The following is a 15,918-nucleotide window of genomic DNA, read 5'->3' as shown; positions in this document are numbered from 1 at the left end:
AAATAACTCTAAACAGAAGAAAAAATATCTTGTGGCATTCCTAATAATATTAGAAGGTGCGCACAATTTTTTTGGGGGGTTTCAAACATTTGAACACATCTCCCATGGTTCGTTGCACGCTCCCGAGGAAACCCGTGCTTCCCCAAACACGTGTTGACGCCGTCTCTACTGAATCCACAAGAGAACTAGAGGAAGCATGGCGGCCCCGTCGACGCCTAGATGTGAGGAGGATCAAGCCACGTGACCAGACGTGCGAGTCAAGATCTTGGGAGATTTCAGAGAAAGGTGCTTGGTGGAAGTTTGGATTTGAGGAAGTGAAAGTTTAGGTTGGAGCGAAATTCCATAAATATAGTCGATGGAACCCTTTGGTGAAGATGTTAGCACATTGAGAAGATTCAGGACATAGAGAACGCGAACACCTCCAAAATCAACACGTTCACAAACAAAATGCAGGTCGATCTCCATATACTTCGTATGTTGTCGAGAGGTAGACTGCGGAGATGTTATCGTACTAGACTACGGTACATTGCTAAAGAGGACAACACAACTCAACGAGCTGGCGTAACCAGCATGCCCCAGCGACGGCATTGGCGACGTCACCCAATTTCGCCTCCGCACTTGACCAGGAGACAGCTTGCTTGTGCTTGGAGGGCCAATAGATCAAATATCACCGAGGAAGACTCCATAGCCAGAGGTCGACTTACGTGTGTCGGGGCAGCCAACACAATCGACATCAATGTATGTAGTAAGCCAGGTCGGTGATGGTCGGTGTATTTGTAGGCCACGGTACATGGTGCCGTGAAGATACCAAAGAATCTGCTTGACCGCATTGGGGTGCGGCTCCCGTGGGCAGTGCATCTACAAGCATACATGCTGCATGACATAGGCGATGTCCGATCTGGTGAAGGACAAGTACTAGAGGGGACCCACCAGGCTCTGATAGGTGGACGGGTCAACAACAAGCATACATGCTGCATGACATAGGCAATGTCCGCCATCAGCGCCAAGCTTGGACTGTGTGTCAAGAGGAGTGGGCAAGCATTGAAATCGCTCATACATACACATTCAAGGATATTAAGGATGTACTATTACTCGTAGAGGAACATGCCGCCAGAGGAGCGAGTGACATTAGCACCGAGAAAGTAGTGTAGTGCGGCGAGGTACTTGGGAGAGAACTCACGTTCGAGAGCCCTGATGGTTTGCCGAAGCAGCTGCTCGGATGAGTCTCTGAGTACTATGTCATCGACGTACAACAACAGGTAGACAATCTCGGTGTTTTGGGTGTAGATGAAGAGCGAGGTGTCCACGCGGGAACCAATGAAGCCATGTCGAAGAAGATGATCGACGAAGTGGTGTAGCGTGCACATGGTGCACGTGATCGGGTTGGGAGACCTCGACGAACCTCGGATGGTTGGGCACAAAAACCCTTCTCGGTGAGAGTACCATGTAGAAAAACATTGTTGATGTCAAGCTGATGAATCGGTTAGTCTTGAGCAAAGACGATGGACAAGCCGGTCTGAACAGTTGCCTGCTTAACGACCGGGACGAAATATCGGCCGGATGGCTAACTCATTGAAATCTAATTAAGTAAATCAAGCATTAGCAAAACCTATTCTTTTTTTTTGCGAATTCAGAGAGCTTTATTGATTAACTGATAGGATTACAGTCACTCGTAAGAGTATCTACGAGAAAGCCTGGGTTATAGTTGATCCACAGACATCTCTTCCTATCAACACTAGCCTGCTTAGCACATAAGTGGGCAGCCATGTTTGCATCCCTCCCAACTGAAACAATGCTAAAACTAGAAAAAGCTCTCCTAATCTCCCTAATCTCTTGACAAATAGGCATTAACTCAGATCTATTTATACCATTGCCATTACAGAAATTGACAGCTATCTGCGAATCACTCTCAATGATCACCCGGTTGTAATTTCTCTCCATGGACAATCTTGCACCATCAAGGATAGCCCTTGCCTCCATCATAAGAGCATTAGCACCATGCTCATACCAGATAGCTTGTCCTCTAATTAAGCTGCCCCGGTGGTCACGAACAACCAACCCGGTGCCCCCAGACATTGTGGTATCAAAGAAACTAGCATCTGTATTGATTTTAATAACCCCTTCCTCGGGTGCCTTCCAACATTCTTTTTTCTTTGGAATTCTCTTCACCTTCTCTTTCCCAACCTGAGACAAATCAATAGTGGTCTGCATCACCCAACGAACTGAATCAGTCACTGACCTGCCGCCCTCTCCATGTTTCCGGGCATTCCTCTCCTTCCAGGAAGCCCAACAGCCACACAACACAAGGCTGGTATGTTCCTCCAATAATCCACAACCATCAATAAGGTCCATAGCCCATGAACTTGGGTGCAATATTGGAATTTTAACGCCAGCCATGCTTCTAAGTTCAGCCCAAAATATTTTAGCCCATGTACAGTCAAACAAAGCATGCTGTATAGTTTCTTCAATAAGTTCAACATAACACGATTTTGCAAGTTCTGATTCTCTTCTACTAATGACCGGAATGACACCAATAATAACATATCATCATTTTTACAATCGAAATAATAAGTTTTTTTTTTTGAAATTGAGGATGGGACCCTTGCCCTCCGCATCGAAAATATGCATACGACATTATTTATTAATTTATTTCACAAAGAACGAACAAATAGCATACATCGAAAAACCTGAAGCCTCCACACAACACTTACAGACCCAACAATGACTAAACATCATGTCAATAGGGCCTTCTGCCCAGAAAACAACAAAATCCCTTCATCTGGTTTAGCATACTCTTAGCGAGCATCTTATATACACGCTAGAGATGTACGTCCAAAAACCCGCTGCCGCCAAATGAAGGGAGCCGCAGCCCATGGAGAATGGCACGCCGCTTTCGTTCCGTGGGCTTTGCCCAACAACCTCATCCAATGACAATGAGGGAGGAGATGTGTATAGAGTGGCGGCTAGGGTTAGGTGGAAGGGGTCGGGGCCAACCTAGAAGTTGGGACGGCCCGTAATCTAAACGATCAAAGTTTAAGCTTGCAATTTTGCAAACCAAGTTATATTTCTCAATAAGAACAAATCACATGTCAACAAATTCAATACAATTATTATACAACAAACAAAGAAAAATAAACATTACATTTGCAGGTTATGTTTATGGGTGTGTCTAGGGCTGAGTCTACCCAGCATTAGCTTAGAGCTCAGTAGACTGACGTCTTCACCTTCTTCGTCCTCTCCGGCAATGCCCTCGCCTCCACTGCCGGCCTAACCGTTGACCTTCCCGCCCGCGGCCGGCGCGCTGCAGTGGTGACACCTCGTCGCCCCACCCCGTCAAAGCTCCTCCTCCGCTGGTCCTCCCCCGCCCCGGCCATTCCTCTAAGACCCTTCCCTTCTTCTCCGGTGCAAGCGTCCCACACACGTACCCCTAACCCTAAGTTTCATCCTCGCCTTCATCGGCTCTAGCTCGGAGGACGTTCCCCCGCCCCGTCCCTCCTCTCGCTCGATGTGCGCAAGATAGAAGACAACCGCATGAATCTTGGTGTGATTCAACGGCCGCAGATTTACTGAGCTCTAAGCTAAATCTCAATTTACCGAAAATTAGCAAAACCGTATGTTTATGCCTTAGAAACTAGATGCAAATAGTTAACATCAATGTCTTTTCAATACCTTTTTTGTGTGAAGACATTGATGTTCGTTTGGTCATCGCGTCTGTCTTCGTTTAACAGTGTCATCGAAACCATCACATATGTGATATATCAAATTATTTAGTTTGAGGAGAACATTAGGTTCAACATATACATTTACATGAACATGTGTAATCACCAAGGTTTAAAATAGCACTTATTTCTTCGCTAATAGCGCGCAATAGCATATTTAACAGTCCCCGCTAAATTTTAGTAATTTTGCTCGTTATGGCGCTATTTCCGAAATAGCATGTTATTTTTTGCAGCCTATTGGTACAAGGATTTGAGTTTTCCTCGTTCAAAAAAGAAGAAATTTATGTTTGTTTTTTGTGTTGATGAACGTTAATATGTTGATTCTTCTTCTAAATCGGAAGATAATATAAGTAAAGCTGATAATTTTTAATAAATAACTTATACTATGTTGTTTTCTCGTGAAATATTGATGTTAGGCTTCTAAAAAATTGGTGAACTATTTTTGTAGGTGATTATGTATGTACGAATCTATCACTTTTGGACTGAAACTAGATGGACCCAGCGCGTCCGGGACGTCCTCTACTAAATGTGTTTAGGTTTTGTGCTGGGCTATTCTTTTATTGGTGCATATTATATATTATCGTTTTTGGTTGGCTGACTATTTTGAACCTATGACATGAGTTGAACGAAAATATAAAAAAAATAGACTGTAATATCTTGCTAAAAGGGGAAAAACACATTCAAACAGAATTTCACACGTAAGTAACAGTCTTGGGAATTGGATCAACCATCCTGAGCCTCAACGCCACATCTTCGCCAGGTCTTGATTGCACCTAAAGAGATGTTTTGCTATTCATTTGTGTTGCATTTCATAAATAAACAATATTGAAGAATAGCCATGCAACTTACATTGGGCTCCTTGTCTTGCTGCTCTTATTCTTAGAATCATCTCTCACAAACCGCTAGCTCTTGTATACTTTGTATAACAGTAGTAGATGTGTACTTTGGGTACCTCAGCCTCAAGCAAGTAGCCACATTTTCTCTCACCTGTGGTAGCACCAACCACATACATATATAACAACATTTTGGTTCAATCAAACAAACAAATAGATTGATATTTAGTTATTTACACTATTACACTCACATCCGTGCAGTCTGAACCTCTAAGACTGAGTACAAAACATAACAGGTTACCTATATTGAGCCTAAATTAGATGAATGCATTTACAATTTTGTGAAAAACAAACGAAAAAAAATCAATATGTCCATTGTTGGTGAGTAAAAAAAAAGATAGGTGCATAAGGTTATGGCACAACATAATCTGTCTTAAGGCTGGATGAATATCTGCTCTATAAGTAACGCGCTGGGCACACCGGACAGAATCATGTTGATGCAGCTGTTAAGTTAGTGTTGTTCTCGTATTGTGGTGACAATGGAATTGATCTTAAGCTGTAAAGCATTACTGGCCGTCTGCAAGATCATCCGTCGAGGCACATAGACCAGCTGGAAGTCCTACATGTTTAGTGCTTATGAATCGCTCGTCACAAATTGCAGTGGTAGTTCAGTTATGAAACGTTAAGGAGTTAGCTTTACCACTCTCTGACCCTGCAGTCTTGTGCTATTTGGATGATTACTATAAAGGAATGATTGCATCAAGAAGAACATCTGCTACGGAATATTGACAGTAAATCTCGATCTTAACCCACGAATACGCTTCTATTGTAACTGATACTTGCAGTATTAGCGACCGAGTGAGTAGATATTACTTGTTCTTTGTTCTAGTTTTATTTGCCTTAATAATTACATAAAGCACCTTGCATTTCCATTTTGCATCTCTTTTGATAATATGGTGCCTAATATGTATTATTATCCAAATGCAGTTGCCTAATAAAGATTTTGTCTTATGGTTGAGTGTGTTTTTAGGAAACCATAAAGCACCATCCTCACAAGGGCGTTTTAATGCGTAAAACAAAAAACTGCTTTTGAAAAGATTAAAGTGTAATCACTCATAAAAGATCAAAATACCAAGGGTACCAATCTTTTTTTATTATAATTGCTTTTTTCTGACATATGATACACTATTTTTCGGCAGCATACAATTGTAACTAAAGATATAGTAAATATTAAACGAAGTCAGAACCGAATACGAACGGTTTGGTCACAGTTTTTTTATTCTTAGAATTCTAGTCTGATCTCTTCATACATGATAACATGTTCATTCTAATCTCTCTGATGTGATATTTCTATTCCATTTTTTCAAGTTGCATCTGATTGTACAGAATGGTCATCTGAAACGATCTAAATTCTAACTGAAGCTACAATTGTCACAACTTTTTTATTCTTATAATTCTATTCTCAAGTGCTTTTTATAGGGGAAAACCTATGTGATTTTATGCGGTCAACGTTTCGGTGGCGTCTATGTTTGGCTGCCAATACTAATTGGCAAGATGCATCGAATGAATGTGCCACAAATTAAATAGTGTGGTATAATTGGCCAGTTTTCCACCCGACTAAGGTGCATTCATTTACATGTCTAGTCACATACTATTTGTGTGATTTAATAGATTAGGTTGGAAGGTAACATCTCTGCCGCACAGACTAAACTATCAAAAATAGCATGGGAAAAGTGACAAAACCGAAAAATAATGTATATGTAGCCTGTTCCCAGAAACACTCCACCGTTCCTCCGTTCCATCAAAAAATGAAGATTATGTTTCTGCATGAGTGCTCCAGACTGTAAATAATTGAGGCTAGTTTCTGGTTGCAACCAAATTCAGTGGCTATTTTCTTTTAAATATAATGATAACATTGCAAATGTTTTGCTTTGAATATGAACATTTCAAATGTTCAAACAGATAATTTAAAAAGCTTTACCAAAAAAAGGATAGATAATTACCGCTGGCACAAAGACATAAGATCATCGATGATTGAAACAACGGTGTGTAGCATCAGGGTCTCCCGACGCTCTTTGTCCAAGATGTGTAATGTGTGCCACTGGTAAAGGCATATCCCGTGCCGTTTGACGGCCGCGAGATCATCAACTATTGGTGGCTCCAAAATAAAACCTAAAATAGTTGGATGTTAGAGGTATGTTATTACTTGATGCAATCAGCTAAGCAACTTCATTTTTCTGTAAATATTCAATTGTATTCACCATCAGAATATCCTAATTAGAAGCACTAGTCGTCAACCCGTGCGATGCAGGGGGGCTATCGATATATTGAAATTATATTGATTTAATAAAATATTGTAAGCAACCCTATGGGTTCAAAATTGGTAGAAATTTAACAATCAAATAGAAATTGATTAAGTAGAAAACAGTTAATCTATAGAGCATGAACACATATTTCAAATTACAACAACTAATGCATATTTTAAATTAAATTTGAATTAATATACTAATATGGAAAATGCTAAAACCTCCAGGAAAGTTTTTATTTGCAACTCCATGAAATTTTTATTCGTACCTTTTCATTTTTATCACCCAAAAATTATTTAAGCATACTTATAATAACATAATTCAAATAGTAGGACACACAAAAAATAATGAGCAGATTAACTTTCTAAAACTGAAATGGCTAAAAATTATTTATGTATCTTTAGGTCAAAATTTATCTAACAGCAAGAGAATAATTCTCCGGCCAATACAAATACTACCATTCGTAGGACTGAAAAGATAATGAAAGGAGCAACTCCTAGAATGAATACTGGTACCAACTTTATATGTATATTGCTTGCACTGCAAAACTCATTCCAACAACGTGCAAGAGAATATTTCTCCACCAAAAAGCAACAAAATATTTCGCTTATAGTGTTATATCAGGTCTTTAAATAAGATTTCCTTCAGTACATAGGATATTTCTTGCAGCGCGAAAAATATTGTAGGTGAGAAAGATGAGATACTGGAATTGGAAAGCATTGTGCACTGGCTGGTTTGTTAAGTCTACTAACAGTCCGTGGTGTAAAGATTTTTGAAAAAGCTGTCATGAAATTATACCAACAAAAAATCTCTGTAAATGTAGGAAATGGTGAGTCAAATTTCCACGAAATTAACTTATGATTTTCCTTTATATGCACATGTACCATAGTGCCCTCCAAACAAATAAAATACGGAAAAATCAGTGCAACGGGAGTATTGATGTTTTTCTGGATAAATTGCAACTAAATGTACAGGAAAAATCATGTGGGGAGAGGGAATCAATTGAAATATACAACACATCTATTTACCTAGTATTGTATATAAAACGAAAATGTAGGTTGAATTCCATTTTGTCCCTAATATATGTGCGGTCTCACCTTTACCAGATCGTGTCAGCCCATGGAGAAGACAACGCTTGATGGCGGCCAAAACTGCAGAAAAATGCTGCACAAATCATCTGACGTGAATATAGTGTAATAAAACTACTTCCATTGCAGGCAGAACCACAAAATATACCTGACCGCAGCCATGGAGACGCGCAGCGAAAATGGATCTAGATGCTGTGTGGGAAAAACGCTGCTTCTTTATCATGCACTCACCTAATCAATTGGATCTAGACCAGGGATTAGATGGATGCTAAAATCAAGTTTTAGTAGCAGATCTAGGAGAAAGCGCATAAATCAATCTGGAGGTGTGCATGCATGGGTAGATCAAACTCACGCATCCCATCCAGATCGGGAGGAGGCAACAATAAACACATCAATGGGGCAAACCAGCTGCTAAATTTTAATCACCATTTGTAGTTCACGACTTGAGAGATGAAACAATTGAAAATGGTGAGATACCTTTGTGAGATAGACGACCAGTATTATTGCTTCCATATTCAGGATGGCAATGTTCGAATCAATCAAAGGGAGTGAGATCGGGAGGAAGAAGGGAAGGGGCAAATTGCAGCTTCCTCGCCTCAAATTGCAGCTTCTTCATCAGCTCCTCTAGCCCCGGCGTGGGGGCTCGCCCGTGAACAGCAGGGGCGGATCTAGGATGGTGAACCCGCGGTTAAGTAGGGGAATGACGGTGATGAGGCGTCGTTGCTCTTCCTGGTCCTAGACGACCACGGCTTGGAGGGGAGGAGCTCATCAGCAGGACGGGGCGCTGGGAGGGCCGCCATGGGGATGGGATTGAGCCATTGACATTGAGGCATCAGTGGGGAAAGAGGAAAGGGACATAGGGGTCGCTGGGACGGCTGCGAAGCCCCGGTCAAAACCATCACGAACCGACCCACCGGCCACCGCCTCGGGATGATAGGTACGCGTGCGAGCAAAATACCATCTCTAGTACGACTGCATCCTTCTCTTCCGTATCAGGAGTCTTCCGTATCAGGAGCGGTAGGGCCCGCGAAAGAGATGTGCTAAGCGACCAGGAGGGCCGGCAACCCTGGGAGCTTAGTGCTCTTTAGGGATACTTTATATTAAAACTTTATCAGATATATTTTTTCAACATGTCATTTGAAATATACCATACTATTAGCACGATATAGTTTTAGCCTGCTATTTTTAATCACCAAAGACTACCCTTGACGTGGCCATCCGATCAAAAAAAGATCCAACGGCGAGATGGGTGGCCAACGAAGAATCAGTCGACCGAACGGAAGTCTTTTTCCAATCCGATCGAATCGTCCCTCTAGCCGGAGCTGGAGGGGACGTCGCCGCCGGCGATGGCGCTGGTGCCCGACTGCCCCCCGGATCTCCGGATCTACAAACCGATTTTCGATTGCGGCTTAGGTTTGCGCCAGGAGCAGTCTGAGCATAGATCGCGGCTGCTGCGCAAGATCCACGGCTCCTACTGCAAGGCGCTGGAGCGGCTGAACCTCAGGGCGAGGCCCGGCATGGCTGCGCGCTTCCTCGACGGCGGGGGATTCTGCTTGGGCCTCCTCGACCCGGTCTCCAACATCGTCGCCAACGCGCTCATCTCCTACGGGCGCGCGGTACCGGCCGCCGGCGAGTGCGACCTCGTGTACGTGCCCGAGGGAAAGCTCAGGGACCTGGAGCGCCGGTCGATGGACGGCATGGTCACCTTCCTCACCCGCTTCTTCCCCTACCTCCCCGACTGCCACGCGGTTCGCTTCCTGCTGCTCGCCGACGCCGATCTCATGGTCGCCTTCCGCATCGTCGCGTCGGACATCGGCATGAGTCGAATCGGGTCCGACAAGCCCGCCTTCGACGACGCCCTCGGCATGGCCTTCAAGTGCGCCGCCATGGCCGCCAGGCACCCAAACCCTGACCGGCTCTCGTGCGACTGGCTCGCCATCTCCAGCCGCCTCCCCGACACCGTGCGCCTCCTCGACGAGGTGCGCCGGCGCTCACCCTCATCCAGCCTCGACAAGCTCCCCAAGCTGCTCGACGGATCACCGCTGCCACTCCACTCATCCATGTGGGCTCCGTTTGTAGCCGTCGCAGATTCTCGTTGTCCCCGCAGCATGCCGTACCTACACAGCAGCGCTCTCAAGGGGACGCTCCAGGACGCCATCCACGGCTTTTACCTCAAGGCCATCGCCCGGCTGCCGGCAGGCGAGCTGCGCTCCCGCTTCCACCGCAGTCTTCTCATTGCCGGCCACTGCTACGGCCCGCTCGATCCTGTCTCCAACATCATCATCAACACCATCTGGTACGACGCAGCCTTCCCACCTACCGTAAAACTCGAGGTGGATGTCATCGGCACAATGATTCTCCACCGGATGGAGAACCGCTCCGTGTTCGGCCTCCTCTCCTTCCTCTCCACACGTTACCACCATATCGATTTCAATCGAGCTACTCGCTGCCTGCTCCAGGCAGATGGCAACCTACTCCTAGCTGATCATCGCCTTGATGCTGAGGCGACTGCTGACTTGGAGAAGGCCTTTTTCGCTGCCGCTACGGCTGCCCATCACCCCAACCCTGATGCTCAAGCAAAGGTTTTGCATTCCTGTCCGTCTCAGCAGATATCAATGCTACTGCAGGGTAGTGGCCAACTCTCTTCTGAAGATGTTCAGTGCCTTGCCAGATTGCTGTGTCCTGAGGCCGCCTGCAGTGACCAGCCACTTCGGCCGTTCCCTCATCCATGGCACCTGAGTTCGCATACAAGAATTTCAGAAAAGATCAATGCTGCATTGAGTGCGTATGCTGCAATGCTGAGTGGGGTAGGTTTGTTTCGCTCCTTGTTTGTTTGTTTCTTTGGCGCTAACATTTTGTCACATGTAGCTCCTCACTGAACTAATCTAATTTACTTCCTCTCTCCATTTACAGGAACCCACGTATGAGCTTCATACTATCTGTGGCGTGAACAAACACGTTTCAGGCCCAGTTGGCACTGTTGCTAAGTGCTACCGCACTCATGTCAATTTCCTGGCAACTCCCAAAGGCACTCAGTTTCCTACCGGGACAACTCCGCTGCTATTCTTCGCTGAGTTTCGCAACGATGATGATAAAGACAGAGCTGGAACACAACCCTTTGTCTGCTGTGTGTCAGTGCCGCTACCATGCACAGGTATGATCTAGCTAGCCCTGTGCAAATTGTTTTCATACAGTGTTCTAAGTTCTAACCTTATCGAAAATATAATATCCTTAAGTAAACACCTGAAAAGCATGACCGTTGTGTATTTTGATTACCTAGTTGTTGCTAATTGCTAGTTAATGTGTTAACAACTAGCTGTTAATAAATTAAATACTTCTGTTAAGTCTTGGGCTGATGGGATCGGATCCTCAAGTCAGAGCATCAGAGGTACCGTGAATTCATGATTCCAGCAAAACAGCGCCCCGGGCCAACTTTCGGATTTTATTTAACTAAATGATTGTTCCATTTGATCCTATTGTCATATAACAGCATTTCGACTTGGTCCTAAAATCAGCAAACTGAATAAATGAAGTTCTCCATCTTGCCATTTCTGTCAAACATTTAGATCCATGTTTTACTAAAGATAATCTGGATTGTATGACCAACTGAAGTTCTGAAACTTGTGAACTGAGTTCTTTTTTCAACTGGAATCTGTCGGTGTTGTCCTGGGAAAACCCTAGTGTATAAGGAACATACAGTAGATAATTCTTCTTTCTTCATTTGCTTAAACCGTTTCCTGTGTTACCTCTCAATCGAAGGTAGCCTTCGCTTTGAACTTTTTTTCTGAGGACAGCGTTGAGCGCTTAAGATAGCATTTGGCTCCTCTGATATCTCTTGGGTATCATATCCAGCACCAGGGCTACTCCCACATAGATTATTCATGTGTCATTCTCATTGTACTTAAGGGTATCAAGGTCATTCTCCACCAAAATACAAAAATCTTCAGACTTAGCGGCTTGAGTAGCTCAATTGCCAAATTTGCGTAAGAGTAACCTATGGCGAGGATGGTGTCCAATCTGGATTTTCAAGAACGTTCCTTTTAATAGTTCCACATAGTGCTTTCCGAGTCCACCACTTTAAAATGTAATGTGCCGGCCATATCATAATATCTACTATCCATCAAATAAAGAATTATTAGAGAATGAGCACTTCTTATTCTCTCAAAGTGCCCACAACTGCAGGTAGTTGCTTGTTCCAATGGATTAACCATGCATTCATCATCAAATGTGGGATCTTCCGGTTGACTACCAAATGCTACTGTAAATTTCAATTCACATTCGGTAGTCTAGCATAAGCTGCTATAGATTTCTTGTACTTTGATCTTTATCGTAGGTACTCTCTCCTTTGACTCGTATTCTGCATCCAACTCAAGGTCTCGTTTTCCTAGCACAACCTGTTCAAAATGCTTCAAAAACTGAACAATATCAATCTGATTTCCGTGGTGTTTTTGGTCATTGTTTAGGCTACCACTTAGTTGCGTGCTTTGCATTTCCAAGGTGAAAGCATCCCTCATTTAACATTCAGCCCACTTATATTTGCGTTCCCAATTTTAGGCCTAGTTGTCACATAAGGTTGGAGTTTGCAGCCATATGAGGCATAATTTGCTCTAAAAAAGAGAGGCATAATTTTGTATTCCCTATCATAAAATATACTAGTATCATTTATTATCATATTTGTCCCAACGCATAATTGTTAGTGACCTTTGTTGTTGACAGAACGAGCTCGGTGCCTTTACTGTGATCACATGGGGATTAGGATCGTGCATCCGGTTGGGGAAGATTTCCATGGGCGCAAGTTGGATTTTGAGAAGATGGTCTGTGGAGAAGACCCTTGCGATGATGATTTTGATCCTGCAGTGGAGAAGCCATATTACACCAACATGAACATCATCGAACATAGCCGTGGGACGACGGAGATGGTTAGAGGTAGGGTAGAAGAGGATTGCCTTTACAATGATCCGTTGGAGTATAGTAGTGATGAGTATAACTGTGACCTGACTTTGATGAGCGATGAGTATGATAGTGATTTGGATTCCATGGCTGATAAGCGTCATGTCTCTCACCCCATGATAATAACATCGTGTTGTAGTGTTTATTAAGACGTTCGTAAAATTGAAAGCCATTGTGCAGTGTAGTGTTGTGACTATACTAGAGAATATTGTCTTAACCTGAGTTCAAGATGATGCCTATGTAATATAACAAGTGACTAGTGTACTAGAATATCCTCCTACTATGTTCACCGAGACACCGACTATGGCATTGATTTAGAACCGACAGTTTATTATTGTTTGCATGGAGGGAAATCCACGTTGCCTTGTGATCTGGGCCAAATACTGTATTTTGTTGTGTATTGATATTGTATTCTGTCTTGTGAAGGCACACGTGAGTGCACTGACATGTTCAGGACCCACCGATGAGGTGCAGCGGTCATAATGTTCCCAACTTTGCTCGTTTCCGTTCAGTTCATCAGTTCAAACTAAGGACAATCAATGCGCAAGCAATTAATACCTGCCCCATCAGTTCATGCCATGACTAGTGTCAGCCAAGTACATAATCAGAGATATTTGCACAACTAATCAACAAGCATGCCTGTTAGCAATGGGATGACAATTAGCATTAGCTTCACTAGGAAACCGCTATATTGCCTCTCACTTAAGTTCTTAAGTAAAAAAATGGTTCTAACAAAAGCACCTGAATTATTTGCGGCAATTTCTCACTCGGCAACTCATAGTCCAAATGTATTACAGTACAATGTTTTTGAATACAAAAAAAATGCTTTGGATAGAAATCTGTCCAAGTCGGACAACATGTTTTTACGTTTGGACCATCCTATGTCCTCATAATTTGAGAAAGAAAAGCAAGACTAGAAACAAAGTCAAAGAAATAATTAGGGGATTAGACACAAATATTCAAACTAATTTCAACAATTTGCGCTAAACACGAGAATAAAACAACACGGGAACAAAAACTAATATTGTCCTAGTGTACTGTATACTCCATTGTCTGGTGGAGTGGTGCACCATGTCTCCTCTCGATTCTGCCGACTGCTATTCCTTACACATCACACCTTGTATCCATTATTTTGCAACATTTTGTATATTTGTCAAGCAAAATACATTGACACAGCTCCCAATGCTCCTCATGACCAATCAATCGAGCGAGAGCAAATGAGCTCGATTGTAGAAACACAGTGTCCCCCTTTGTTTGCGAACTTGTATGTTGAAATGTTTTTTGTGAAAATTTTGGTTGTGCAACTTGGGTATTCGAATTTTGTTGTATTTTTTTGTTTTGCCATTTATTATATTGTCATAATTCTAGAAAGATTCACTGTCCATTGTCATTCCAGCTGCCTAGCATAATGCGTGTAGTGCATGTACATATTTACTAGTTAACATAGAAATGGATAATTTTTTTTACTTCATTATAACTCATCAAGTCATTAAAGCTATGTTCTTTTGTTGATATAAGTCATCTGATATTATTATCTTGAATATAATTTTAAAGCTTTAGTTACTACAATTTCAGTCTAAACACGCTAATGCATATTAAGGTTCGTATGACACATTGTCGTAATATGTATCATTACAAATACATTTTTATTGCTAAATTGAAATCTTTTTTCACAAAATTGTGTGTAGTTTAGTTTGAGATGTTCTAGGAACTATTTAGTGACAACAGAGTTGTTTTTAAATCTAAGCAAACATATAGATATCATGACATTACTAATTTGTATGCATGTACCATTTTTAATAATATCCTTAAATATCTAGAGAACTCGGTTAGTGTGCATAAATCTAAAAAGTAACTTGGCTAAGTTTTGGGGCGTACAAGACTTAGGTGAAACTAAAAGCATCATTCTAGATAGCATGAATGTCAACTACTAGTTTTGTCCTTGGATCCGGTAGTAGCCCATGATTTTAGAAATTAGTATTCGAAATAATTATGTGGCGGTCATGATGTTTGAAAGGGTAATAACCATTAGAGTGATGGTCTTGGCATCGCAATGTGTACACTGTCCAAACAAATCACTAAATAGTTAGAAAATTTAACAAGGAAAACATACATCTTAAGCTTTTGGTGAGTTTTCTTCTTACATATTTTACAAGCAAGGTAAATACAAAAGGAAAAAAAACATAGCTACTATATTTGGTGGCAACTTTATAATACCCATATATAAATAGTCAATACATATTTAATGCATAATATTTTGGATATTCAGCTGAAAACCTCGGATTGTGTTGCGACCTGACTCTGTTAGAACCCTAGACCCCCAAGTCCAAACGCAATCTCCACTCCATCCACCTCCAGCAACCACTCTAGCGTCGTGGGGAGAAGTTTGCATATCTCATTAGGCGTAGGAAAATTTCAGTTGTTTGATTTTGGTGTCGCAGCAATGTCGTTTAGACGGTGAGCGTCAATTGATTTTTGTTGTTGTTCATTGGCGTGGCTCCATTGGTACCATCAGCGAGATTGTCGTGTTCAACAACCCCTTACTTTGAGCATTTCCTAGAAGGATCATCGTCCTGGTCTAGCAATGCTAACGTGAAGGTCCCCTCGGCGATATGCTTGGCAATTTTGTTGTATGCGACTGTTTACTATTGCAGCGATTCCACAAGCTATGATCCTCTATAGGTCTTTGCAGATACTTTAACGATTCAATATTTCGATGTTGTCCATTGCAACAGTGCCACAAGAACGACCAGTTTGATTGCGGCTTTAGGGAGAATTTCGAGGCTTATGGTCATGGTTGTATCTTTCACTGCTTTATTTAGGTTCTTTTCAGCTTATATGGTCTGATGGGTTCTGATGGGTTCCGTAACTTTATTATCTGACTTTATCTACATGGTTGCAGTGATATTCTCCTTTATCTAATACTAGTATGCCGGTACGTGCACAGCACGTCTAAAATTCAATTCGTCGACGAAATGTTTCCGCATGAATTTTGAAGAAAGAAAATACACCATCCCTTGAG

General features: G+C 42.3%; 1 protein-coding gene and 1 long non-coding RNA gene across 3 annotated transcripts; one reads left to right on the top strand and one right to left on the bottom strand.

Moving 5' to 3' along the window:
- Nucleotides 1-4,368: 4,368 nt before the first annotated feature.
- Nucleotides 4,369-8,849, bottom strand: LOC124668046. Of its 2 annotated transcripts, none has more exons than XR_006991538.1 (4): nt 8,095-8,849; nt 7,956-8,022; nt 4,569-6,724; nt 4,369-4,492 (listed from the first exon to the last, which is right to left on the bottom strand). It is a non-coding gene; the product is annotated as an uncharacterized LOC124668046 (long non-coding RNA). The 2 variants fall into 2 exon arrangements; XR_006991539.1 differs by having other exon boundaries at nt 7,956-8,009.
- Nucleotides 8,850-9,978: 1,129 nt separating this feature from the next.
- On the top strand, nt 9,979-13,233 carry LOC124664630. The gene is made up of 3 exons (XM_047202103.1): nt 9,979-10,753; nt 10,860-11,100; nt 12,663-13,233. The coding sequence occupies exons 1-3, from the start codon at nt 10,007-10,009 to the stop codon at nt 13,043-13,045; spliced, it is 1,371 nt and encodes a 456-aa protein (XP_047058059.1). The 5' UTR covers nt 9,979-10,006; the 3' UTR covers nt 13,046-13,233.
- The last annotated feature ends 2,685 nt before the right edge of the window (nt 13,234-15,918 follow it).

Source organism: Lolium rigidum, chromosome 6, assembly GCF_022539505.1.
Source record: "Lolium rigidum isolate FL_2022 chromosome 6, APGP_CSIRO_Lrig_0.1, whole genome shotgun sequence".
In the NCBI taxonomy this organism is placed as follows: Eukaryota; Viridiplantae; Streptophyta; class Magnoliopsida; order Poales; family Poaceae; genus Lolium; species Lolium rigidum.
This window is presented reverse-complemented; position numbering and strand designations above follow the sequence as displayed.

Excerpts from the sequence above, each read along its gene's own strand:
- LOC124664630 (XM_047202103.1), top strand. The coding sequence starts at position 10,007 with ATGTGGGCTCCGTTTGTAGCCGTCGCAGATTCTCGTTGTCCCCGCAGC. Across the intron at positions 10,754-10,859 it reads ATGCTGCAATGCTGAGTGGG|GAACCCACGTATGAGCTTCA; the intron begins GTAGGTTTGTTT and ends CTCCATTTACAG. Across the intron at positions 11,101-12,662 it reads AGTGCCGCTACCATGCACAG|AACGAGCTCGGTGCCTTTAC; the intron begins GTATGATCTAGC and ends TGTTGTTGACAG.